This window comes from Phoenix dactylifera, chromosome 1, assembly GCF_051530095.1.
Source record: "Phoenix dactylifera cultivar Ajwa chromosome 1, Ajwa_hap1_PhDact_Kaust_v1.1, whole genome shotgun sequence".
Lineage (NCBI taxonomy): Eukaryota > Viridiplantae > Streptophyta > Magnoliopsida > Arecales > Arecaceae > Phoenix > Phoenix dactylifera.
The window spans coordinates 433,248-460,580 of NC_143190.1; the positions used below are offsets into that span (position 1 = coordinate 433,248).

The window sequence follows — 27,333 nt, forward strand, 5'->3', positions numbered from 1 at the left end:
AAAGGACACTTAATGTACTAGGTGCACACCATATACAATACAATAAAATACAATTTACTCTCCATTTCAATTCTTATTTCTTTGCTGCTCCCTAAGCCCTTTCTTCCATCGGAGGACCCCCGATCGACTCAACTCGAGCAACCTTTTGTTTTCTTTCTGTGTACAATTCAGCACTTCTTCCTCCCGTGTAGATCCATCGGTGCTCATCATTAGATCAGTTTTTAGTGGTGTTGCTGGAAATTGGACCCGGGGGCCGCCGCGAAGCCGGGGAAGGAGGAGCTCCGCTGCTACAGGGGGCGGACGGCGGTGCACCGGCCGGCTGCGTCCTCCGCTGCGGGGGGGTGTGCAGGTCCTGCAAGGAAAACCGGTGGCCGGGCTCCCCGGCGCCGGCCCTCCGATGCCTAAGTCAGAGGGGGCAAGTATGTGGAGAGAGCAGGGAAGAGAGTATATGGAGAAGACAGCAAGAACATTTGGATAAGATAAAGAAGACGAAGAGGATGATGTCCTCAATTATGTCTACGCTTCCCGGCGGGTTCAGTCCCGGGGATCTGTTTCCGTTTTTTTGTTTGTTCCCCCCCCCTTGGTTCTCCCAGCTTCCCTTTTATAGGAGGGGATTACGTTACCTGGGAGGTAACCGGGGGATTTGTCCCTGTCTGTGATAATTGGGCACGATTTGGCCCATTTATGGCATAGTGGAGAACAGGGCCGAATCAGACCGGAATCAGGGAGTTGTCACGGTCGATCGGACCTGTTGGAGTGGTTGAACCGCCGGCCGTAGCGGGCCTGGGGTCTGTGGATGGTAAGTGCATTTATTACCGAATGAACCGGCGGTCAGGTAGAGCCATGCGCTCTGATGGTTCAGTGATCCGGAGATCGTCTTGGGCCGTGTTCATTAAATGACTGAGTGCATCGGAGGCTTGAGAGAGTCTCGTGCATTAATGGCAGGTCGTGCCGAATACCTGCGAAGATCTTATGCCTTGATGGCTTGGAGATAGTGGCAGGTCGCAAGCCGTAGGAGTTGTCAGTCCCTTGGACTTTAGGCGGAGGTTGAACATTTGGTTAAGGCATCGGCTCGGCAAGAGTGCCGAGCCGAGCTGGTCGCCCAATGGGGCGCCCTGTGGCGGGGTTGCTTCAAGTACTCCTGGTCGGCGCCCTTTAGGCGAGCACCTTCTAGCAGAGCGCCTTGGCGCTGTCTTTGGTCGGCACTTTCTAACCGAGCAGCTTTGGGTGGGGCACCTCTTGGCGCGCGCTCTGGTCGACGCCCTCTAGTCGAGCGCCTTCCTGGTCGGCATCCTTTGGCCGAGCGGCTTTCCGGTCGGCGCTCTTCGGCCGAGCGCCTCTGTGGATATATGACTTAGGGTTTTTCCCCTGACAAGTGGCAACAACAATAATAATTGTACAAGGAAAGATAAGGCGAATTTTCAGCTTAAATTAAGTTTTGTCTTAGTCCATAGTCCAGTCTAATCATACATCGGCAAGGAAGGGTTCTTTTTTTTCCGCCAATCTGCAATACGTGCATCGCTAATGGCCGTCATGTTTTGCTGTTTGCTGTAGGTGAGGTGGAAGAGCGGGCGCTCCTTTCACGCAGGGAAAAAAAAACTATACACCCCTCGCGATCTGGGGCTGGATATGGAAGCCCATCACTCGTTCTCATGTCTGAATACCCCAGATCATTATCTCAATAGATTGATGTAAAGATAAGAGTCCAATCGGAGACAAGAATAAAATAGATTCGGATAAAGTTATACTAGCTAGGGTAAGAGCATCCCAGATAGGTGAGTTTAGTGATCGTTATCCCAACAAAGAACTCAATAATTCATGGACTTCATATCTAAATAATTGCAGAGGAAGGCCTAGTTGGGAGCAATATACTAATTAAGCATCATTGCATATCAATAATCCGGATTGACCATGAGACAATTATTGGGGCTTATTGATGCTGCATCTCCGTCAAATTAACGTTGGGGCAGTCGCGACCAGAGATGTCAACCTTTCACCAGCCACTCATTCCGCTTACGCTCACTCAATAGTCATATAATTGAGTTGGCTTCCACTGCTCAATCTTGTTACGAGCCCCACGTTGCTCTCACCTATTGCTTCTTTGACGATGCGCTGAGATTACCAGCCATCCTGGCTCGACTCACGAGCAAAACTTGGTGCGTCCCAAATCCAAGATTTGCAGGGTTATCCCTGTTCAAACTCCGCACGCCTTCCAGCCACAGCGAGTGGAAAACGACCCTGCACCAAATTACAACGAAACAGGAGAGGAGTGAGCGAACGAATGGGAGCAGGAACGCCTCTAATCCATCGCAAGGGTACTTTCCTACGACCGACTTACGCGTTTCCCGGGATATTTAAAAACCCAAAACGGCGACTCTCGGGGATGACCTTGTCCATCTCACGCTGACCTGTCCCTTTCTCCCGCGTCACCACGCTCCGTCATCGCCCAGTTATGCCCACCCCCCGGTGTCACATTTCTTCCTTCGTCCATCCAGAAAATAACAAAAAGCGAATTCGGTTGATGAGGGAAGTTCCGAGGGCTGTTCCTGCGGTAACTTGACTGAGGGTGACCAGATCCTCGCCCGACGGAGAGCAGTTTGTTTCAAGTGCCACCTCCGGTCTCGAGACGAGATGAAAGGATCGGGTTCGTTCTTGCTTTCTTTATTTCTTCCCTTTCGTTCCTCGCCGGCCGTCACTCTTCTTGCAACTTAATCTTCTTTGGAATTAGGAAACAGGAAAGAGAAAGAGAAAGCAAAAGAGAAAGAGAAGAGAAGCGAAAGCGAGAAAAGAAGAAGAGCCAAGAGAGAGGAGGAATAGAGAGAAGAATAAAAGGAAGAGGGAGAAGAGCAAAGAGAGATCTACTCGGAAAAGAATGGCGAAGCAGGGTCACAACAACACCCACAACGACAGCGTCCGCATCCCCATCGGAGAACGGCGGCAGCATCGAGAGGATGGTAGAAGCGACACCACCACGGCGGCCTTCGCTACAAGAATCAATCAGATAGCGCCCACCGCCACCCAGGTGAGAGAAGAAGAACAACGATATAGTACTTCTCTTCTCCATCTGCCACCCCGTATCTTGTTTTCTCCTTGAATTCTTCGTTTCATTCTTTCGTCTTCTGTTCTTGAAGTCCTGTGTCTGAGCTGACCCCCCTTTTCTTGAACAATCATCCGTCGTAAAATTTTAATTTCAACCTCGTCCAATTATATATATCTCCGAATTCAGCTAGCTGTTTATCAATGGACTAGTTTTCGGGGTAAAAGAATGCCCATTAGAGAAATGAAGGTGGTTGGGCTGCTCCTCCATCATCTTCTTTCTTTGTTCCTTCCTGAAGAAAAGAAAAAGACCCATTGGAGAGTCTCTCCACCCCTCCCAAACGGTAGGTGGACTGTTTCTAAATTTTCATGGACCCACCAACATGGCACGGTCGTTGCAATTCTCTTCTGTTCACACGGTGCATGCTCTGAACAAAATCTAGTTTTATTTTCCCCTCTGGTTTAATTCAATGCATCTCGGTGTCTTGCACTCAAACACATTCAAGAATTTTGTCAGCATACGCTGAAGCGTCCTTCAATGGAGCTTGTTGCTTGCCTTACATCATGTATCAGACCCTAATTTCTTCCAGGGGTCAGATGGGTTTGTCTTTCTTGGTTCTACTTCCAGCCCATGATGTGATGTGATTAAGCTCTTTATGTTATTTAAATCCTCAAGCATACCCATGCATATATTTTGTAAAGCATATTTGAATAAAGAATAGGCTTGTGAAAGCGAGACATACCAACATTAACAACTCTCACAGATATCTCTAGTCCTGTTACAGATTTTTCATTTCTTTCCTAATGTTTAAATAAGACTGCGTTTAGGTCTAAGTCAGAGGACCATTGTGTTGGTTGTCCCAACCTAAAGCCCAACTCTAACTAGGTCAGTCATGGGTCGCTACAAAGGGCCGAACAAAATATGGAATGAAATTCCAGTACTAGCAGCCCAAGTGGCGACGCGATCTGAAAAAGGCCCAACTTGTTCTGAAAAGTAGTGGATCCCATCTTTAGTACAAAACAAGGGTCAAAGTTAGACATGAGCCCAAAACAAAGCAACCATCCCACATGGTGTCCCTTTTAATTTTTTTGTTTTTGAGTACGGAGCGCCTCTAAGAAAAATATAGTTCTTACCGACTAGGAGCTGTTAGCCGGCAAGGGGTGAGGATCACTCGGTGTTGTGATGTATGCACGGATATCGAGGAGATCATTGACCATATCCTCTTATGGTACCCTAGAGGCAGAGAGATATAGAGTAGGTCATCTGATCTTCTGCCCCACTTAGTCGTGTCGGCACAGAATTTGATTTATCGGCTGAGAGTCTCCATGCGGAGTCCTAGTACTGTTAAAGCAGAGATCCTATGAGTATATTTGGCTTATTATATATGGTTGGATAGGAATGTCGGCCTATTTAAGGATAAGAGGTTATCTCCGAGGATGGTGGTGAACAGAGCTATGCTTCATGTGAGGGAGGTCACCGAGGCTGCCGTTATGTTCTCTTCTGGAATGGCCAGGAACATCTGAGGTACTCTTTCCGCTGTTTCAGCACCCAGGTTCACCCTTATTCCTCGGGTGCTCCCACCCTTTGATCATCTCAAAGTGAACTTCGATGGTAGTATGTCGGTGGATAGGACGTCTGGAGGTGTTGGATTTGTGATCAAAAATCATCAAGGTAGGATGATAGTAACGGATGGTCGCTGCACGCCTGGACTCACTGCAATTGGAGCTGAGCTGCGGACAACTTGGAAGGGTATCTCCTATGCGAGGCGGGTACTTGGTGCTAAGCGTGTATGCCTCGAGGGGGACCCCTCCATAGTGATCGACTGGGTTCGGGAGGTGGACAGATATGGTGATGGTGACCCTCTTATCTATAATACTCACAGACTGGCTCAGGAGTTGAGCTATTTTCAGGATTTACATGTATTCCAAGAGGCGAATAACGCAACAGACTAGATCACCTCATTTGTTGCTCGGTACTCTAGAAAGAACATTTGGACATCCGTAGGAGACATACTCTCTACCTTATACTCTTTACTTTTTTTTGATCTGATGGGATACACTCACGTTAGAGCTATATGAATTATCATTTTTTATCAAATAAAAAAAATAAAAGAAAAAATATGTAGCTCTTCGGGCTGCTCGCTAGCTTAGATTGCTTGCATTCTGCCAGGCTATTTGACTCCAAGTTCTAAAACAATTTCGTCTCTCTCTTTCTCCTTGCTTGCAGGTTGACAGAGCCAGAGTGAATCAAGGAGCAGCAAATGCCAATTTCACCGGCAAGCTCGCCATGATCCTCTTCTTGACACACCTCCTTGCCCTTGCCATCCTTATCACCTTCCTCTCCGTCCGTGGCTTCATGGATCGGGCGCCCGCATTCCATCCCATCTACTGGTACGTCCCCCTCTTCACCTCCAGCGCATCCTCCGCCCTCACCGCCCTCCTATGGCTCCTCCTCACCCTCCGCCACCCTTCCAAAGCCCTCAAGGCCTCCCTCTGGCTCTCCCCCTTCCTCACTTGCGCCGTTGCCATGCTCCTCCTCGCCAACGGCACCGGCTCCAGCCTGGCTTGCGCGGCGCTCGCCCTCGCTCTTGCTCTCATCCAGTCCCTCTACGCCTGCTGGGTCACGCCGCGACTCCCCCATGCATACCAGATCCTCTCCGCCGCAACCCCTGCCGTCCAACCCTCCGTCGCCATCGCCAAGTACATCGCCGCCATGCTCCTCACGGGCCTCGCGTACTCCTCATTCTGGATCCTCGGCGTCGGCGGTGTCGCGGCCGACAGAGCCTCGAGATTCGGCCCGCTTTACGTGCTAATGCTGCTTTTGAGCCTCTGGTGGAGCATGCAGGTGATGAGATACCTGGTTCACGTCGCGGTGGCGCGGGTGGCCTACATGAAGCTCGCCCGCGGCGCCGAGGAGGCGTTCCGGGGAGCCACCGGGGCGCGGTGGCTCGGGGGCGTCTGCCTGGGGGCGGCGGTGGCGCCGGTGGTCGGGGCGGTGAGGGGCTCGGCGCGGGCGATGGGCCTGGTGGCAGGGGACTCGGACGAGTTCCTCTTCTCGTGCACCAGCTGCTACATGGGAGTGGCGGACCGGCTGGTGGCGTGGGGAAACCGGTGGGGGCTGGTGCATGTGGGGGCCCATGACAAAGGCTTCGGGAGGGCGTCGACCGAAACGTGGGAGATGTTCGTGAAGCAGGGGATGCGGCGGCTCATCGACCGCGACCTCACCGGATCGTTCTGCTTCTTGTGCGGGGTCGCCGGAGGTGCGGCGGCGGCGCTGGTGGCGGGTTGCTGGGCGCTGGCGGTCGAGAGCAGCTACGTGACGGGGATTACGCTGTATGCCTTCATCATCGGCTATTTCATGGTAACACTAATAATAAGGCTGCATCCTCCCTATATATTGCATTTTTTTTTTTGACCTTTAATTTCTTCTTCCTAGTGTTGAATCAATCTACTTTTACGGAATTGATGATCATGTTCATATAATGTTTTCATCTAAGAATTCAAATACTAAGCATGGTTCTGATGTTGAATGACAGATTCGGATTGCCATGGCCTGGCCTCAGGCATGCGTGGCAGCGTATCATGTAGCATACGCAGAGAACCCACAGAACAGCCGTCTGGGTTCGCTGATACCTAATCGAATAGGGGAGCTGCAATCCTCTCTGGACTGAACTCAAAACGGATTTTGAGGTCACCGTGTACAGTTCCAGCCATGCGCCATGGCCACAGCTCATCAAGCACATCGATCGTTTCCTGCAACCAGCTGGCTGCTGCTGATTCGCGCAACTCAGCATCCGCCCCCAAGGATACAGATTGCAGCAGCACTTCTGCTTGTCAAGTTTATCAACTTAAAGACGTTGATGAATATTTTTTTTACTTTCTACTTGTATGAAGTTACCAGGTATCCTCGAGAAACAACGGTGAGCAGTTTGTTCTAAATTGACCCCCCAAATCCTACGACTGTGCAAACTAATTCATATAGGATATGATATGAAGTTTCCGTGCATATAAAAAGATAGGGAAAAAATAGAAACAGCATACAATGAATCGCTGAATTTAAGTACTTTTTGGATCAGGGAGTTGAGTCTAGCTCATCAGTGCAATGCTGCTCGGTGAACTGTGAGCAGATAACTGCACATTTGGGAAAATATGACCAAGTTATGTCATAAATAATCAACAGAATTTCATTATAATCCCGATATATCAAAGACTCAGAATTTGCTGTCTGAAAAAAATTGCTGCGAGGTGCATCCAGTGTTCAGATTTTGCTGAATAAGGAGAATGCTATGGGTTCTATGAGACAGTGCCTGAGGTTTTTGATAAACTGGATGTAACGAGTGACGCAGTGCCAGGATAACATCAAGTGGGAATGATTCTTGATGTCTTATTGGAAAAACTTACTAGCAATCTGCACAATACCCTTGTGCAATGGAGAAAGCAAATACCATTTTTTTAACTACGAGCCATTGCACAGTATCAAATTATGTAGTTTAAATGAGATATTAACCTGCTAACCTCTTCCAAGAAGATGCTGAAAATAGTTGCAGAATCCAATGGTGGGATTACTAGCCTAATCAGCACCAGTAAAGGCCTTCAACTCCTCAAAAAAGTGAGAAAAGAGAGAGGAAAGATAGACAAGCTACCAACTCCTGCAGGTACCAATGGATGAAAGAAGCAGCAAAAGCCACTAACATGCCATGTGTATGCATATGCAATTTGGATGGCAGAGTCGCACAACATAACCCATTATTTGACAATGCTGAGCGGCGTTGGGATAAGATTCATTATCAGAATAGCTAAAAGATTCAATGGAACTTAATACAAGAAAGTCACCAATGAGCTTTGATTAAGACAGATTTTCAGGCCAAAACAGCACAAAAGAGAAGCAAATTTCACCTTAAACCAGCATTGCATAATGTTGTTTCATTTGACCATGAAATCATCACCACGAAGATTCAGGTCATCGCAACATATAAATAAGGCAGCCAGAAGTAACTCTGTCAAGCTCTGCATCGGGAACAGTGTCATGACAAAGATGAAGATTTATGATCTTGGTAAGGCTCATCTCAAGCATGCTGGAAGCAGCAAACCGTCTAACAAGGCGTCTTGCACTTGCATATAGGCCATTTCAGAAAGCTTGATATGAAAGAGGCATTTACTCTAGAGGTTATTCATGAACTATCTCCATCTCTACTATTTTAAGGGGAGAGGCTTTTGCGATCGGACTCTTCCTTTGTAAGTGCAATATTTTGTTGGAATTTATCTGATTGAACCCATCTGGATGTGGCTCCTTCATGCACCTGGATTATCATCCTCCTCGCATTTATGCCGGATGTATAGCTGATAGAGGATCTTGTGGAACAGGATTTGATTCTGCAAGCGGTTCGGTACGAACGAAGAAATTTCGAACAAAAGGATACCGTGTTGGCGTTAAGCACTGGATGCTCCATTTCTTTGGCGTTCATGAGGTCCGGTCTTTATTCGGAGTTGTATTGGCCTCCTCTGCAGGCGATGGATCTCACTCATCGGAATCAGGATCCATCTTGCATTTCTTTGCGAACAACAGAGGCAACCGATTATCCTCAATTTTGTTCTATCTACACTGAGTTACACTCAGCCGGCCTTCGCATTCCTAATCCGGTAGGGCCGGACCCTTCTCTTAATGAAATTTTTGGGTTACATACGTGATATCGAATTCAGACAGAAGCAGTCCACACTAGCACACATCGGGATTTGTTTTAGTTGTTTTAATTTGAACTGTGCTTTGGTTCAAGATAAGCCTTCGATATGGTGATGGAATATATTTTGTAGTGGTTGCCATAAAGTTAAATTCTACGTAAGACCATCTTAATCTCCGTAACTGATTCTGATACCGTCTCTAATGGGTGAGGCACGTTATAGACTTGGTTCCCAACTCATCCAAGAGTGCTTGTGAGGTCCTCCTTATCATGAATATTCGGAGTTGGATTTGGAAAATCAAGATACTTCTCATGGGCAGTGAGGAGCCCATCCGAATAGTCCCGTGATTGGAGTCAAGTTGGTTTCAAAGATCAAGATGTTAATTGCTTCATCTTCATGTAAGTTATATTGCCCCATATAGTTTAATATTATGGTATCAAAGCAGGTTATTAGGCATAAAGATTGAAGCCTTGTTTGTTAAATATTGCCCATCAAGATCCCATGGATGTATAGATGTGTGCCCAGCCACCCTAGCCGCATGGCCCATCGAAGGATCCGGGATTTGTTGGATTCCATGGCCGTAGCTAGAAGGGCCACCACCCATGGATCTCCTAATATTAGTTTAAATAAAAAAACTAGAATAAAGGGGGTGTAAGGAAACAAAAACAAAAAAAACAAAAGGAAGAATGTGAGAGAATGACGGCGCTCATGGTTTCTTGCTGTCGTACCACCGAAGAGGGGTCTCCGATAGACATTGGACCAGGATTTGGCAAGGAGGGGTGCTGGATTAGGTCACCTCCTCTCTGCCCGATCGAAGGAAGAAGATGAGGATTAATGGGATTCGGGTTTTGGGTTTCGACCCAAAATCCGAAACACATTGCATAAAGGTGGTTGGGTCCCGACCGTCACGAGCCAAAACGTCCTAGCTCTAGCTCTCTTGCTTTCTACTTTGCTTAAGCCAAAGGGTTCTGGGTGCCAAGGGCATGGCACAAGCCAACAAGAGCCAGAGCATTGGAGGAAGGCTAACTCGTCCATAACCATAGGGGCTAATGGAGAGGGGGATTGTCTCCCGGTCTGTGACAAGCTTTCAAGGCTAAATCTAGGAACTGATAAACAAAGTTGACTTTAAACCCTTGAGTCAAGCAAAGGTCAAGAGGTGGAGGAGGAGAAAAAAGAAGAGATCGAGAGGTGGCTTGGAGAGAGCTATGTTGAAAAAACTTATCTCAAAGAGCACCTTAAGGCAGGCAGCACATTGGCTCACAATCACTAGAATGGTCCTAGCACTGTGGATGGAGAGAATTAACACCAAGGTAGAGATCTTGCAGCATCAAAGGAGGAATAGAAGTGAGTAGTGTTCCTAGTTGGCTGAGATCTCTAGCAGTGGGACAAGCCAGCGACCACCTCTTTGCTTGCATGAACCAACGAGGCAAGAGCATCATAGACGACGAGAAAGCGAAGAGCTCTACAGAACAGCTAGGGCATTTTGATTTGGGGTGGGGCTTTCAGGGTGAGAGTGTAACTAATTTAAATATTAAATAAAATAATAAATGTATCTTGCTTCTACTCATGGGCTTAACCAAATCGAGCACCCTTCTTCCCGGGCATGGCTTGATTAATTTGTGAGTTACATTCTGAGTTTGAGACTGGCTTTTCTGGGAGTCGAATGAACCAGAACCGACTTGTTCACAGAAAGCTTGGTTCTTTTTCAGGCCAAGGTACTTGGGAAAATGTGGCAAAATCCAACTCTCTTCCCTTTTCTAAATGTAGCAACAGTTATGAGATAATATCACAGAATTAAGTGAATTTGTCCCTAATGTCTGCTAACCCTGTAGATCTGTTGTTCACCATTTTCTAATTGTAATGAGCCTCATTTTCTAAAAGAATCATCACAACACATTTAGTTTGTTTACCCTTCAATACATAGACTTTCGAATTTATCATTGTCACAGATGAATAAAAATCGACGCTACTGATACTTTAAAATAGTCATACCAGAAGGCAAAGGGGAAAATAACTGCAGATTCAGCCTATTCCACTATGGCCTCGCCCTCCATATCTTGAGCACCTGATGTTTCCATTGCCTCCACAACCTGCATATTAGAAGGATCTATTAAACCAAGGAACTAAATTAAACAATGCAAATATTAGATATATAGAGCATTGAATTACACATATCGATCGAAGACAAAACACCATCTCAGATAGGGATGTACAATTAATATATCTTGAAGACGATGTTCACCGTACAAAACATAGCATAAAGCAAAAACATGATTATGTATCCCTCACATTTCAAAAATTGTAGAGGACATTGGAGTGGAGAAAACTCTGATATACTTGAAAAGTTCCATCTATTGGTCAAAGATGCAAAAAGATGAAACCTAATTCATCAAGGGCTATGTAATAGTGCATCAAAGCTCTCTAATAGAAAGCTCGGTCTTTATACACCATTACCAATACCCAGCAAATCATGAGAGAGTGTCTCGATAAATTTCTTAGAAGGTTTGTCAGGAATGGGACTCAGCCATGATTGCTTATCGTGGTGGTTGATTGACTTAGCAAGATAGATACTTGATTCCTTGCAAGAGTATGATAACTAGAGAAGGAGCAACTTGTTTACTCTTTCAACATATGTGAAAAAAAATTTGGCTACCTTTTCCATAATATCAGATGGAGAGAGTCAATTTTTTAGCAATTTTAGGAGAATTTTGGACAGCATGATGGATAACAAATTGAAGCAGGCTTTTCCAGGCAGATAATTAGATAGATAGAGATCGTGGAGCGTATGATGATGTACCTCCTTCGAGGCTATAATTTCAAGCATCCAAAGACTTGGGATGATAGCTTGCCCTATTTTCAATTTACCTACAGCCGAGCTATCCATGGTTCTACATAAAAGTCATCATTTATGCTCTGCTCTAGGCTATCTGTAACATAGTTCTTTTGGCTTAGAACATACCGTTGGTTTTGCTCTAAAAAATAGCAAGGAGAAGGGGATCAGGCATGAGCTTCAAGGTTCCTTGAGCATATTTGAAAGGTGCATCAAAAGATTGAGGCACACCTATATAAATTACAACAATAGTGCGAGAAGTTTTCAAGAATTCCTGAAGTATTTAGTATCTATCGGATGAGAATGTTACTTCTTTCCAAAAAAAAGCAAGTTCACTCAATTTTAATTTGCATAGTTTTGATATTTTCTTTACATTTTGTCTATCATTTTCTAAACAAAAAATGCCCTTCCATTTTTCTTAAAACATGTGAATTACCTGTCGAAACTGTTCTTGTTGCTCTTAAGTATTTGAGTTTGGACGGAGTTTTTTTCCAAATCAAACTAGCTGGATGATTCTGTGTAGTTATCCCTGATTGGGTTCCAGCCATTTAAAAAAAAGAGAAATGAAAGGAGAAAAGCTCTTCGCTTGAACTCCTTTCTACGAAAGTATTGTCCACCTAAAACTCAATAAACAGTCCTACCTAATTACATGCTAATGAATATGGATTTTTATTCTTGATAATCAATAAACCGTCCCACCTAAGCACACCCCCATCCCAATCATAAGTTAATAAATGTAGAATTTTTTTTCTTGATAAATAATCCCATCCAATCAGATTTCAATGGATATTGAAAATTTTTCAGATCTATATATGCCCAATCAAACGCATGGGAAGATTTTTATTTTCAAATCAAGGATAAACAAGTGGTGTGTTCTTGATATAAAAATTGACAAACTAAATCAATCAAGAGAGAATTTTCCCAGATTTTGATACTAGGACCTTTCTTCATCCGTATCATCTCATATATTAAGCCATTAAGCCCTGATCACATCTTCTGGCTAAAGATGTGGCTCCCTTTTAAATATATATACGCATAAGCTTCAATGGCATGGCTATATTTTCATGCGATGAATGAGAAAATGGGTTCAGCCTGGGAGAAGGAAAAGAGGTTGAAAACATAAGTACAAACATAAGATACCCTTATTATGTTAAATCAAATGATCCATTCAATCCGATTCATCCAATGCTATTCACAATTACTGACGCAAGTGCTCTTAGATATGGATCATTACATGGGCATTCATGGAGCTCTTCTCATCTGAGATTCCAGTAGTATTACTCCCTCCTCGATGATGGACCACACTCAAATCAAATATGCACATCCTCCATCTTCTCTTTGCATGTGCGTTGTATGTACCTCCATTTTGTACCACCATATTATTCAACCATACACTTACAAGACCACTATAAAGAAATTTTATGACCTAATTGAAACCTAACTTGTCTTTTACTCAATTCATTTGTTAATCAGTTCGCTCCTAATAAGAAAGATATATGGATTATGGAGGGAGGGAGGGAGGGAGAGGGCTAGGGATTACATATGTCAAGTAAATTTAACCAATCTCTACTTTTCCAAAAGGTTATCGGTGCGAGAGAGTACGTGCTTTTGCTTATTTCCAAAGAATACGTGCAATTCCTTCTTCCCATGCAGCAGTCGGTGCAGGTCAGGACTGCGTATATATCCTGGTGCCCCACCTTCTTCTCTCTGTACACTAATAAAATCGATAGATATTTCCGGGAACCTAGCTTCAGAATTTCGTGAAGTACTTTGCAGAGCATTTGTCCTCAAGAGCAGAAACGTTTAAAAAAACAGCATCAAATATCATCAACATGTGTAACATATTGTTCGCCTCTGAGCTGCTTCTCTCTCATCCTTACAACAGGGACTGGATCAGCTAGCTAGCTAGCAACTCCTCCTCAGAGCACCAAACACCAAACTTTTCCAATACTATAGAGAATCAACGTTCGGTCCCCACCTTTAATTAATTGTCCCGTTATTCGAATTCACTCCTCATATGCTGTTCTGCCTACCACTGGACCAGCTGATCCCTTCTTCTTCTTCCTCTTCTTCTTCCTCCTCCTTTTGCTGCACTTCCCTTCCTTTCCCTGTTGTAGTCTGTTTTTCACACAAGCGGCTTCCTTCCCATATCGCACCACCAGTGTATAAAAGCCTTCAGAATCCTAGGCTTCTGAAGAACCCACATATAATCGCACCACTAGTGTTTTTGCGACACTTCCCTTCCTCTCGTTGCTTCCACTCCCATCACCTTTTCATCCCATACTCCTATCCAAAGACCATTTATTTTTGAGAGGACACCAAGACCATTTCGAAGCAGCAAAATAAGTATATACGCAAAACCCTTGTCCTTTCTCATCATTCTTTTGGATCCAAAGATAGTTATACCTCCAACACCCCTCCAGAATGTTCTACAAAAAGATCGCTCGAATTTCCTCATTGCACGAGTCCCGTGCGTGCATCTCTTAAAGCCATGACCAGCCACTCCCTTCCAGCAAGAACCTTAGTATCCCTCTTTCCTGATAGAGTCTGATCGAAGAGGTGTCTGTTTGCGATGGCGTTTGTGCTATCCGACAATGCTAAGGCCTTCATCAACACGGCGTTCCTCCTCCTCCTGTGTTTCTTCTTCACCTCCCACATCCGGTCTCCCACCACCGTCATCCATCTCGCAAGCCCTCAGGCTCCCAAGGGAGCTGGATGCATTGGGCTCCACAAGCTAAAGGGTCCCCATTCCAAATGCCTCTACCTCAAGACCCACTCACCATGTGTCTTTCAAGGCTATGTCAACTATCTCCACGTCTTCTACTGCCTCTGTGGGAGGTACGCGCCTGTAGGGTATGCCCTCCTAGCCCTCTGGCTTCTGGTGCTCTTCTATTTGTTGGGCAACACAGCCTCGCAATATTTCTGCTCCTCAGTCGAGAGTTTATCGAAGGTGCTTAACCTCTCTCCCACCATAGCTGGGGTCACGCTCCTTTCGTTAGGAAACGGCTCGCCGGACGTGTTTGCTAGCATCGTGTCATTCCGCTCCGGCTCCGGCGAGGTGGGGCTCAGCAGCGTGCTCGGGGGAGCATTCTTCGTCTCATGCGTCGTGGTCGGCATCATCAACGTGTGCGCGACGAGCTCGTCGCCGCATGCAGTCCGCATTGACCGCTCCAGCTTCGTGCGTGACGTGTGTTTCTTCATCATCGTTCTCTCTTCTCTCCTTGCAATCCTCATCGTCGGCAGGATCACCATCTGGGGCGCAATGGCCTTCACCTCGCTCTACTTCGTGTACGCCTCCATCGTGTCGGCGACCCACTTCTGCCGTGAGAAGTATGAGGACCTTGTCGTGCCGATCCTCGACCACGAGGAGCTCGGCGAGCCGGTGTCGGTCTCGAAGGAGGCTTCCCCTGCGAGCGGAGAGGAGGAGACCTCATCATCAAGTTACCTTCGCCTCAAGGTAACTTCGGTGGCACGCTACCTTCGGTGGATCTTTTACATTGTCGACATGCCTCTCTATCTGCCGAGGAGGCTGACCATACCGAATGTTTCGGAGGAGAGTTGGTCAAGACCATTTGCGGTGGCTTCAGCTACATTGGCACCTATCTTGGTGGCAACCCTTTGGAACTCTAAGAGAGGGGTTTTGGGCTCCAAAGAGGGACTGACCATCTATCTCTATGCAAGCTTGGTGGGATTCGTCTTCGGTCTCATTGCATTCCACACCACCATGAAGTCGTGCCCGCCAAAGAAGTTCTTGTTCCCGTGGCTAGCAGGAGGGTTTTTGATGAGCGTTCTATGGACTTACATTATAGCCGAGGAGCTGGTGGGATTGCTGGTGTCCTTGGGGTACATATTTGGAATAAGCCCTGCCATTTTAGGGTTGACGGTCTTGGCATGGGGCAACTCCATCGGGGACCTGATAGCGAATGTTGCAATGGCCACGAATGGAGGGCAGGATGGGGCCCAGATTGCAATCTCAGGGTGCTATGCTGGGCCTATCTTCAACACATTGGCTGGCTTGGGGTTATCCCTGGTGGTGTCAGCTTGGGCAGTGCATCCCGCTCCCTTCGTGATCCCTGCGGCGCCGGCGCTGTTTGAGATACTCGGCTTCATGATAGGAGGGCTGCTGTGGGCTCTGGTGGTACTGCCGAGGAAGGAAATGAAGCTGGATAGGATCTTGGGGTTTGGTCTGCTGGCCATCTACTTCTGCTTCCTATCCCTGAGGCTCTCTCAGAGCCTTGGGCTAGTGCAACTTTGAATGTTCCTGTATTCTTACTTGGTAGAGGTTCATGTGTTTTTGAAAGGGATTTTTTTTGTTCTTTCTTATGCATGCTCCCTTGTCTGTATAAATAATTAGCTATAATTCCTCTAGTTTTATGCATGGGTTACTGCTCGCTATAAGCATATTCCCCTATAAGATGGCTAGCTTTGTGGTTAGAACTAATTCCTACCAAATGGAACCAAGCAATGCTTTATGCTTCGCTTTTGCACCTTTGTTTTTGGATGCTAGCTAGTGCTAGAGATATTGAATGATGAAAGGATTAAATTAGAAAACAATAGAAAGAAACCAAGAAATTAAGAATATCACATTTCAAATTAATGAACAAATTAATTTGAGACCATGTTATATGACTTGATCTCCATGGTTTGAAGAATGAGATGTAATTTGTGAACAGACTATCTTATTATGAATTACGCTGATTTCAAATGATTTTCCATAGTATTTTATATAATATGTATACGTATGACGCCAAGAATGCTACCATCTAAGTTTAAACAAGAGATCTGTCCTAGAAGAAGAAAGGTGCCGACTGATCCAATTCCCATCATATTGTCATAACTTTATATTCAATATTTTTCACCTTTTTTTTATATTGGAATCATATGGATATCATATTTGTATTATGTCTTATCATATCTTTGTGTTTAATCTTATATAAGAACAATGCTTTACGCTTGCTTCTTGCCCCTCTACTTTTGGCTACTAGAACTATTGATGAACAAGGAACGGACTAAACAAAACAAAGAAAGAAACGGAGAAAGAAAATCACATTTCAATTGAACTAATTTGAAACCATGGTTTAATCTCTGTATTATAAAGAAAAGGATGCAATTTTTGCATAGATAATATTCATCGTACTGATTCATTAGGTATGTTCTTTTTTAGCGGAAATTTGGATTTTTCTTTGGACGACATCAGACTCATTAGAATTTAGAAACCCTTATGTCAATTATAGGCTCCAATATTTGACCTCAACATGATATGATTTATAGATCATACTATTCACCAAATCATAATTCTTAATGAATATAACATAAGTGCATTTTATGCACTCAATTATATGACTCCTTTATTGTATGAGTTTATTATGAATTAAATTTATTAAGTGACAAACAACAAGAGAGAGCCGGACTAATTAAATTGTAAAATGATGCAACAAATATTATAGTAGCGTACCATATTATATATTGCACCACATGACGAGAATGATTAATGCAACATATTTAAATAAGTAAATAAAAAATGGTATAGTGTCATTAAAAACATCACATGAATTAAAACTTTATGCTATTTTGTACAAGACCAATCATAATAGTTCAATAGTTTAAAGACATCTCTGAAATTTTGTTTAAACAATGAATTATGATCAAGTGAATGCTAGTTTAATTAGGACTTTCGAACTGATGAAAAGCTAATCATTTGTAAACCAATTCCTTCTATTGGGACTTGTACGTAAAACATTCAAAATATTTTCATTTTTGTAATCCATTCAATCCTTTGAAGAAATACCTGTATTTTGGACTTCGCAATTTTTTTATTGACAAGATAAGTTTGATTTTTGGGCATTTTCTTTTCTTTCCTATTAATGGTAACATATTTCTAGGATTAGGGAAATAACTAGCAGTTATGCTTATATTGAAATTAATAAAAAATTAAAATTGAGTTAAAACTAATGAAAGTGGGAAATAAAGACATTGATTGATTCCTTTCATTTCTCTTTTGAATTTTCCAAAAAATTGCAAGAAATAGCAAAGAAATTATAAAATGAATATGATCTACTATATGTAAACTGCTTATATATAAAAAATCATGTAATTTGAAGACCTCTAATCTATACATCAAGTTGGTAAAATATTGGATAGTTTAAATAACATGAAATAATATGTATGCTTTTTGACCACAAGATGCATAGGTTAACTTATCCAAATCATAGTGTAAACAACTTGAAGAAAGTGGGTCATGTCCAATAGCTTGGATCGGTAATGAAGGATTCCATCATCTTATCTAAATATAACTAGATCTGAGTGGAGGTTCACTTGAGTATAGTCAATATACATAAATACATAAATAAATACACATATACATATATATACATAAATACATATTTTTTAACTAATTTTTTAACCATTTGATGCATTAGCTAGGAGTCTCTAAATCATATTACTTTTGGTGCATAAAGCAATTTGGAGGTAGTGGATCACATCCAATGATTCAGATCATTGATGCATAACATTATCATGATTTAGAGCTTTCCAGATTTGAGTGGATATCTACTAGTGTAACCAAGTCTATCTCTCTCTCTCTCTATGTATATATATATATGTGTGTGTGTGTGTGTGTGTGTATGCATGCATGCATGCATGCATGTACATATAATAGAGAGAGAGAACATGCATGCATGCATGCATGTACATATAATAGAGAGAGAGAACATGCATGCATGCATGCATGTACATATAATAGAGAGAGAGAGAGAGAACATTTGTATTTACAAACAAGAAAATTACATAGGATGGCAATGGAGTGAGCTTAGACCTATCAAGGGGTTTTTACCTTAACAATTCTATCAGTGCCGGCTCGAGCCTTAGGCGACTGAGGCGGTCGCCTAAGGCCCCCGGCTCATGGAAGGCCCCCCGCCCGACTCGTGAAGAGTCTTTTTTTTTTTTTTTGAGTCACATCCGAAAGCTGGCTGCAGGGTTGACGGGCGACGGCAGCCTGCTACAGTCCCCATCTTCCCGACGAGGCGACGGGCGCGAGCCGACGGCTATGCCTATGCTGCTGCCTCCTGAGAGCCTGAGACAGGCTACGAGCCTATGATCCGTTAGGGGCCTGACTCCTGAGATAGGCAGAGCGGGGCGGGGCGCCGGGGCGTACGGCGTACCTTCCGTTCTCCTCTCAAAGCAGTCGGCAGAAGCCAGAAGCCACAGAACCCTTCAAAGCACAAAAAAAAAAACATAGCGTACCTTCCGACTTCCGTTCTCCTCTCCGGCTCTCCCGATCTCCCCTCAGGCCTCAGTGCTTCTTCACTTCAGTTCTTCGGCAGTTCGGCCCTTCCCTAATCCCTAGTTTCCTTCTTTACCGGCAGCCGGGAGGCTCGACCGTCGACGGCTTGAGGCTCGACGCCTCGACCGCCCCTGCTTCGGACTCCGGAGTCCGGATCTCCTCTCCAGCTCTGCTCGCCGTCCTCGGCTCCTCCGGGCTCCGGGCTCCGGCTCCTCAGCTCCGTCCTCGGCTCCAGGCCTCCGGCCTCCGGCTCCTCCGGCCCTCCGGGCTCCGCCGCTCCGCGGCTCCGGCCTCGTCGCCTCGTCGGCTCCTCCCGACTCCCGTCCTCCACTCGGAGTGGAGCATCATTCGGCAGCTCGGCTATTCCCAAATCCCAAATCCCAAAGGGCAAAGGCAGCCAAAATCAAATCCCAGGCTTAGGCTAAGGGTAAGTTTTAATATTTTATATTGACTAATCACTATTCACTATTCACTATTCACTAATTATTTCATGAAAGTATTTGTTGATTGTTGTTTTTATTTTCTAATAGTTCTGTGAATCTGTGATTACCGAACAATTATATATAAATAGGGTTTCTTTCATATGCCATACTGTTGTTATTGGCTTATTGCATTCAGAGCCACTTGAAATTCTTCTACATCTTTCTTTGCTTGCACAGGATAAGGTATGTATTTTCTCTGATAGCTTATTAATTGAAGATTATTGTCCTTGCTGCTGCTGTTATTTTTTTGTTCTGTGCCTGTATGTGGGAGTTGAGGTGTGAAGTGAGGATGGCGCCAACACTAGTAGCATAAGCTTTTATTAGAAAAATAAGTTTCTACCCTTCTTAGTAACTTCAAATGGTTGGTAAATAGACGGTTCCTAAAGTATATTGCACTTATTAATTTTTTATTATTATTTAAAATAAAAAATAAAAAAGGCCTTTTTTAGCAAGTTCGCCTTAGGCCTCCAAATGCATTGAGCCGCCCCTGATTCTATTATAGTATGTTGTTTTCCTTGTGGTTGGTTGCACACATGCACATATATGACAATCAAATTATAGTTGGAACATTACAGATTAGGATTTTTTTTTTTTTTTTGCTAAAGACAGATTAGGATTTCATTGATTATATATTACAATAGATGTGCATCAATCTTTGGCTGAACCTGCTATCATTTCCTGTCAATTAAAATTCTCTAGATAGCTGGAGCACGTCATTCAACTAGAACTACATATAGTTGATGTGGTCAGTTTACCATGTTTGTTGGTTGCACCAAGAGACTTATATTCATTCTCTTTCAATAATCAAGAAGGTCAAGGATATTTAGAGGAGAAAGAGATTATTGTCATGTATGGTGATTGCATTGAGGATTTTATTGGAATGGGAAGGCATGGATCCAATTCCATGCCCCATTATATGTTGCACTGATTCCACACTTAGCATTGGCACAAAATCCAATAAAAATGCATCCATCTGATCATATCTTCAGGATTCTATCCAACGTTGAACCAAAAATTCCTAACCAGTTCCATCCGAGGAGGCCAGAGTTGGTTCCCATTGCATAGACTGTCGACTTTTCCTTAAAAATAAAAATGTTAAAAGAAATATCAATGACTTTAAGTGATGTTGGAGCTGGATCCAGCCCAACTAAAAATTAAAGAAACAAAAAATAGCGTTACCTTGCCCATTGCTTGCAAGTAAAAGCCAACTCCCTCGAAAATGGAAAACACCTCTCAACATGAACTCCAGGTCCAATATCAACGTTCCAAAAAAAACTGTACTGCTTCATTTCCTCCATCCTATGGAAATTCCATCAGCATTGAAGCAATAATTGAGATCATCACCATGTCTTTGGCTTAGTCTCCAAAGATGTACCAAATATTGCAGCAGGTTAACTCTTGAGTGGAAAGAAGTGCGACGACATGTATCGCATGGATTTTGTGGATTTGTGGAATCGTGAGATTCCGGTACCACTCATTTATTTTTTTTTTTTTGGTTGAAAACGGCAATTCATATAGTTCTAACGTGAGTACATCCTGTCAAATCAAAAGAAAGCAAAAAATACAAATGGGCCGAAAGTTCTACTATGGATGTCCAGCGGAGCTCTCCAGAATGCCGTGGAGACTCGTTAGTACTAGCAGGGTTGTAGGAGGAAAAATGGTAGTAGGATAAAAGCATGGCCTACTCGCAAGTACGTATGCTGGTGCTGGCTCCAATATTAGATACTCGTTGTTTTATACTTTGGTGCAAGAACCTCGCAAGCTCCGTTAGGTTGGAAAAGAGCCGCGGAAGATAATCAAATTTGGGGTATCACTAGTCTATACCTCAACGACTTTGGCGGTCCTAGAAAGGTGGTGGAGATTTGAGACGCGATCGACATTCTGCTGCAGCCCGATCTGCCCGTTAGTTCGGTAACAAATTTGACTGATTTGAGGAGCCATCTTTGTAATTACTTGTCCTAAATGCATCACACTATTGCTACAGCAGCCGAAGATATTGCACATGTGACATCCTAGAAGGAAGAGTTCAACTCTATGTGGTGGTGCTGAGGACTTGGTCACCCCATGCTAATGCTTCTGTAACAACCTTTAGGTTGAAGTTGTGTCAGCTAAACAACGGATCACTTCTCTAGAGGCTCAATTGGTAGATGCTTGCATGAGGCTATCGAGCTCGAAGGTGAGTCTGGCCGAGGAAGAGAGGGTATATGAAACGATACAGTAGGCTAGCTCCAGCTGAAGCACGCGCTAGACTGCACGACTGTGTGCGCTCTCTTGGCCAATCTGGTTGAAGCTGATGATGAGCTAGCCATACATTTGCCAATTGAGTGGGAGCATATCAAGGATGCTACTAGAACTTTGTACGTACCTTTCACGTTGCAACGTAATGCATAACTGAGAAGTAATCTACGCTACACGGTGGAATAAAAAGCTAGCACACATACAAAATTTTATTATATTTATGGACATGAAATAATAAATGTTACAAAAATATTATAATTATTAGAAAGGGATTTTATAATTTCAGCAGAAGATCAGGTTTGTGGGGAAGTGATCGAAATACCTACCTGCAGGTTGAACGGGGAAGCTGATCACATGCTGGGCCTCCTAAGAATAGTTTATCCCCATTTGTTGAGTGTCGATAACGGAGCTTTAGGAGGAGAAAAGTTTTACATAAGCTTGCTTTAATAGAAAAGAATAGTTCTAAAAAAAATGGAAGTTTGAACTCATTTCCAATAGAGTTATGTTCTGCTCCATCTCTAATGTCATAAACAACATGGTGATAAGCAAAATCTATAGCTGTATTGATCATTGGATGTACAAAATACCGATATGCTGCCTGGGATTATTGTTTCATGACAAATTGCTATTAGCAATTTTAAGCAATAATTTTAGTTACAGCCAAATTACCTTGCATGGGCTCTTTTTTGTGGGTGGTGCTATGAATAACTCTCTATGAGCATAGTTGTTGATGATGTCATAATGGAAGTGCAATAATTTCAATTTTTGTTTTTTTTTTGACGATAAGTATAAATGGATGTTATACTCAGAAATGTTAATAATTGAAAAAAATGTTACTTGCTTGAAGATTTTTTTGCTGCAGTTTATGCCTGAAGATGCCCTCCAAATAATCTAATTAATCCCGCTCTTTTTCCTCTATTTTTTTAAAATATAAAGTAATCTGAGTACAACATCAAAAAAGAAGCATGTGGTTGTCTAGGGACAAATTTGCTCCCTACTTTTCATGATCAATGAAACCTCAGGACGAAAGCTAAAGTTTCTTTGCATTGTAATGTTAGAAATAGAGTAGGTAAACGTCAACTCCCTGCATTAACATACAACAATGTTTTCGTTACATGTCTCATATGGAGCTTCAAACTGTTTTCGGTATCTGCATACTTCGCATTCTCTGTATCAACCTACAAAGCATGTCTAAAAATGCATCATAATAAGTTTCCACTCTAATTACTGCTACTTATATTTAGCTTCCACTCCTGGCAGCTCTAATAACTGACACCAGCTATCCTCTCATTACTCCATGTCTTAATCGTGCTATCGTGTACCACTTGTTAGGACCGTAGTCACACTTAATTAGCCGAAATCTTTGCTATATCTTCATTTGATCTACTTTATATCAGTGCACTTCCAATTACTTCTGTGCATTCAGTCTTTAGTGAGGTGCCCTCGGTCAACTTCTATCTAGTGCCCATTCGATCTTAGCTCTTAAGATATTTTCCTAAAATCTCTTTATATTTGTTCTGAACCAACTACGTGGCTAATTAGCCACACGTGTCATTTGAGCAAGGATATGGTGTAAACAAACTTCGAACAGCCCCTTGTGTGAACTTTATACTATTAGCAATTTCTGATGACTATTTTTCTAAGTTATATTATGGTGGCACAGGGGTATTTGTATATGGGTGGTAATGATCATACTATTGTATGCACTGTTGAAAGATTAAATTGTATGAGTTGGTTATGTGATTGGTGGGAATCAGTATAATTCGATGTTGACGCGTGCAGTTCCTTTCATGCTTAGTATTTTTTTAAGCAGTAAATGATAATCCTGTTTCAGCAAGGAAAAAAACACACTTCTCTAGTCAGGGTATATTTGTGATTTTGGAGGGCTTGATTCTTTATATTTTCACAAGATAGAGCAGGGCTGGAAGTGGACATCGGGCCAGGCCATTTCTCTACTCGAATCCAGCCCAAATTTTTTGCCGAGTTTCAGGCCGGGCTTAGGCCTGAAGACTTTTGGATAACTCAGGCCCGAATCTAGCTCGAATCCGATTGGGCCGGCTCGAATTATTCATTTGGGCTAAAAATAGGTTCGGCCTGAACCCAATTGAAGCTTAATATTTCATAATATTGTTTCACAAAAAAAATGAGCTAGTCAAAAATTAGACTCTCTTATATAATACAAATAAATCATACATGATAAATTATTCTTAGCTAAGCCCATTTTATGTACCATATGCTGAAAACCTTAAACATATATGAATAGTCCGAATATCATATATATAAAGCAGCAGAAATTGGAACGTATACCTCCTGCCATAGTGAATGTCTATTGTCTTTTAAGCTCCAGCATTGAAGTTCCGATCAAGATAACTCGACAAGAAACACTTCAGTGAGAAAATGGACTTCTAGTCTTTTCCTAACCTTATGGGACGTACTGATGGATGTATACAGGCCCCTTTTATAGGCAAGACCAGGGACCCTTGATTCTCTATTGTAATAAATATTAGTATTCAATCCATCACAGAATACTAACAGACACTGTACAGATATGTTGATTTTGGTTAACTCCACAATTACCTCATAATAATGCTTATCCAACTCTTCAATTTATCAAGAAAGCTGTACATGCATATAGTGTGGGGGCCACCTTAAGGGATAATTATCAATTAAAGTTTACATTTTCTCCCACTTGGCCCACATGACACATTCAAATTGTATAGAATTGGCAACTTTAGTATGGCCAAATTTTATACATCATTTATTATGGATACTCCCACTAGCTTAAGAAACATCATACACGAACCATGGCGGTAAGGCTCTATTTATCGAAATCGTCCCTTCCATGTGCTACGATGTACTCTACCTCTTCAGTAGTGCTTTATGAGAAAACTTTATGAATCACGAACAAGTCACTCGGGTCCAACTTTATCATCTCGATGGATAAATGAATTCACAAACTTTATTACACAATACTCAAACTGAATTCATTGATAATATTTGTGAAACAAGAAAGTACAATGAGAGAACTAAATGCATATACCCATAGAATCCGCATGACCCTTAAATTGTTTAACTGGTTAACCTTTTGTCATTGAATCTGCAATCATCAAGTCTGCAGTGGTGTGGTGAATAGACACCATACTACTCTTGATGTTCTCTCTCATACTGAGATACTTTATGTCGATGTGTTTACTCCGGTTGCCATTTTTATTGTTCTTTGAAAAGAACACTGTAGCACTGTTTTCACAGTCTATCCTGATTGGTCTCTCTATAGAATTGACAACCTTGAGACCACTTATGAAATTCTTCAAACATAAGGCCTGTGTAGTTGTCTCATAACAAGCAATGAATTCTGCCTCCATAGTAGATGTAGCAATAATGGTCTGCTTAGTACTCCTCCAAGATATAGTTCCTCCAGCAAGAAGGAGGATATATCCTGAAGTTGACTTTCTAGAGTCTACGCAACCGGCAAAATCCGAATCTGAATAACCAACTACATCCAACATGTCGGTATGCCTAAAAGTTAGTCTGTAGTTTTTGGTGCCTTGCAAATACCGCATAACCTTCTTTGCAGCTACCCAATGTAGGACATCAGGATTTCTTTGGAAGCGCCCAAGTATACCAATGGCCAAGCATATGTCGGGTCTAGTATAGACCTGAGCATACATCAAGCTTCCTATCGTAGATGCATATAGGATATCTTTCATCTGCTCTTGTTCCAATGCATTTTGTGGTGACTGATCTTTAGAAAATTTATCCCCTTTGATTATGGGAGCTACAAAGGGTTTACAATTCTGCATACCAAATCTCTCCAAAACTTTTTCAATGTAGGCCTTTTCAAACAGTCCTAAAATTCTTTATTTTCTGTCTCTGTGAATCTCTATGCCAATAACATAAGAGGCTTCACCCATATCTTTCATCTCACAATTTTAGAAGAGAAACTGTTTGGTCTCATGTAGCAAACCCAAATTACTGCTAGCAAGAAGAATATTATCTACATATAGGATTAAGAAAATGAATTTGCTCTCACTTGCCTTAAGGTATATATATTGATCGACAAGGTTCTCGATGAAACCAAATGAAGAGATAACCTTGTGAAATTTTAAATACCATTGTCGGGAAGCCTATTTTAATCCATAGATAGACTTTTTTAACTTGTATACTTTTGGATTGTTACTGTTAAAACCTTCAGGTTGACACATGTATACTTTTTCCTCAAGATCCCCATTAAGAAAAGCTATTTTCACATCTATCTAATGTAGCTCGAGATCAAAATGAACTACCAAAGCCATGATAATCCTTAATGAATTCTTCTTAGAAACCGGAGAGAATGTTTCATGATAGTCGATACTCTGTATTCACGGCATGTGAAAACGTAGTAAGATCATCCTTAGGTCCGAAATCAAAATCAGACTCGATGAGGTATACAATATAGACATCGGGAATGGCAGGTCTCCTTATTCTTGAGGATCTCCTTAAAGCCATGTTTCCTCCTTTTCGAGGTAACTCGGTCGGCTCAGACTGCACTAGCTCAATAACCTCAATTTGAACCTCTTCCTGATGAACAGGTTGTACATGACTCGGTTCTACCTCAATATCCCTTACCACAATCGAATGTCCTCCAACTGGAGAAAGTACATCTTGTTCAAGTGTTTTCTCAAATTCAATCCAACAAGGATCAACACTCCCACTAGGCTCATTATCCTCAAGAAACCTAGCATTTATTGACTCAACAATTTTAGGGCTATGAGATGGACCGTAAAATTTGCATCCTTTGGAGTTAACTGGATAGCCAATGAAAAAAATTGCTGGTTGTTCTTGAATCCAACTTCTTTATGTGAGGATTATAAATCCTTACTTCAGCTGGACAACCCCATACATGTACATGATTTAGACTAGGCTTCCATCCTTTTAATAATTCAAAAGGCGTTTTGGAAACAGCCTTGGATGGAACCCTATTTAAAATGTACACTTCAGTTTTAAGAGCTTCACTTCACAAGGACAGGGGCAGACTAGAGTTACTAATCATGCTTCTCACCATATCCATGAGTGTACAATTTCTTCTTTTAGCAACACCATTTTGTTGTGGTGTGCCATGCATAGTGTATTGAGCAACTATACCCTCACCTTTAAGGAATTTTGCAAATGGTCCCTTCATTTGTTTCTTTTCTGTGTAGCTTCCATAATATTCTCCTTCTCTATCAGATCTTACGATCTTGATTTTCTTTTCACCTTGATTCTCTACTTTTGCCTTATAAGACTTACAAGCATCAAGTGCCTCAGCCTTCTCATTCAGAAGATAGAGATATATGTACCTTGAATGATCATCTATGAATGAGATAAAATACCTCTGACCATTCAAGCAAGGAGTAGAAAAAGGTCAACAGATATCTGTGTGTATGATTTCTAAATTTTATGTGCTCTTTCTTGAATCTTTAGATGACTTGGTGGTCCGCTTACTTTTTATGCAGTCCACACAACTTTTGAGATCAGTGAAATCAAGAGTCTCCTTCTCTCACTAACCTCTTCATTCTTTCTATAGAGATGTGTCCCAATCTCTTATGCCATAGTAGAGAAGAACTTTCGTTCAAAAAGTTTCTTTTAACACCAACTATATGTAGGGACATATAGTTTTGCTCAAAGTCGGAATCTAAATTTATTTTAAATAAATTATCAATCGTTGAACCAGAACCAATAGAAATTTTATCAAGAAAAATAGTCATTTCATTTTCAAATAAAAATCCATATCCTTTTACAACCAATTGGGAAATAGAAACCATCTTTTT

General features: G+C 42.5%; 1 protein-coding gene and 2 pseudogenes across 1 annotated transcript; 2 read left to right on the top strand and 1 right to left on the bottom strand.

The window, feature by feature from the left end:
• The first annotated feature begins 2,532 nt into the window (after positions 1-2,532).
• Positions 2,533-6,975, top strand: LOC103723050 (Plasma-membrane choline transporter family protein). Its single transcript, XM_008813844.6, has 3 exons — positions 2,533-3,022; positions 5,264-6,397; positions 6,573-6,975. Exons 1-3 carry the CDS (start codon positions 2,873-2,875, stop codon positions 6,705-6,707), a joined length of 1,419 nt encoding a protein of 472 aa, XP_008812066.3. The 5' UTR covers positions 2,533-2,872; the 3' UTR covers positions 6,708-6,975.
• A 6,728-nt stretch (positions 6,976-13,703) lies between these two features.
• On the top strand, positions 13,704-15,800 carry LOC103723049 (cation/calcium exchanger 1 pseudogene; annotated as a pseudogene).
• An 8,824-nt stretch (positions 15,801-24,624) lies between these two features.
• On the bottom strand, positions 24,625-25,347 carry LOC120104099 (secreted RxLR effector protein 161 pseudogene; annotated as a pseudogene).
• Positions 25,348-27,333: the final 1,986 nt, after the last annotated feature.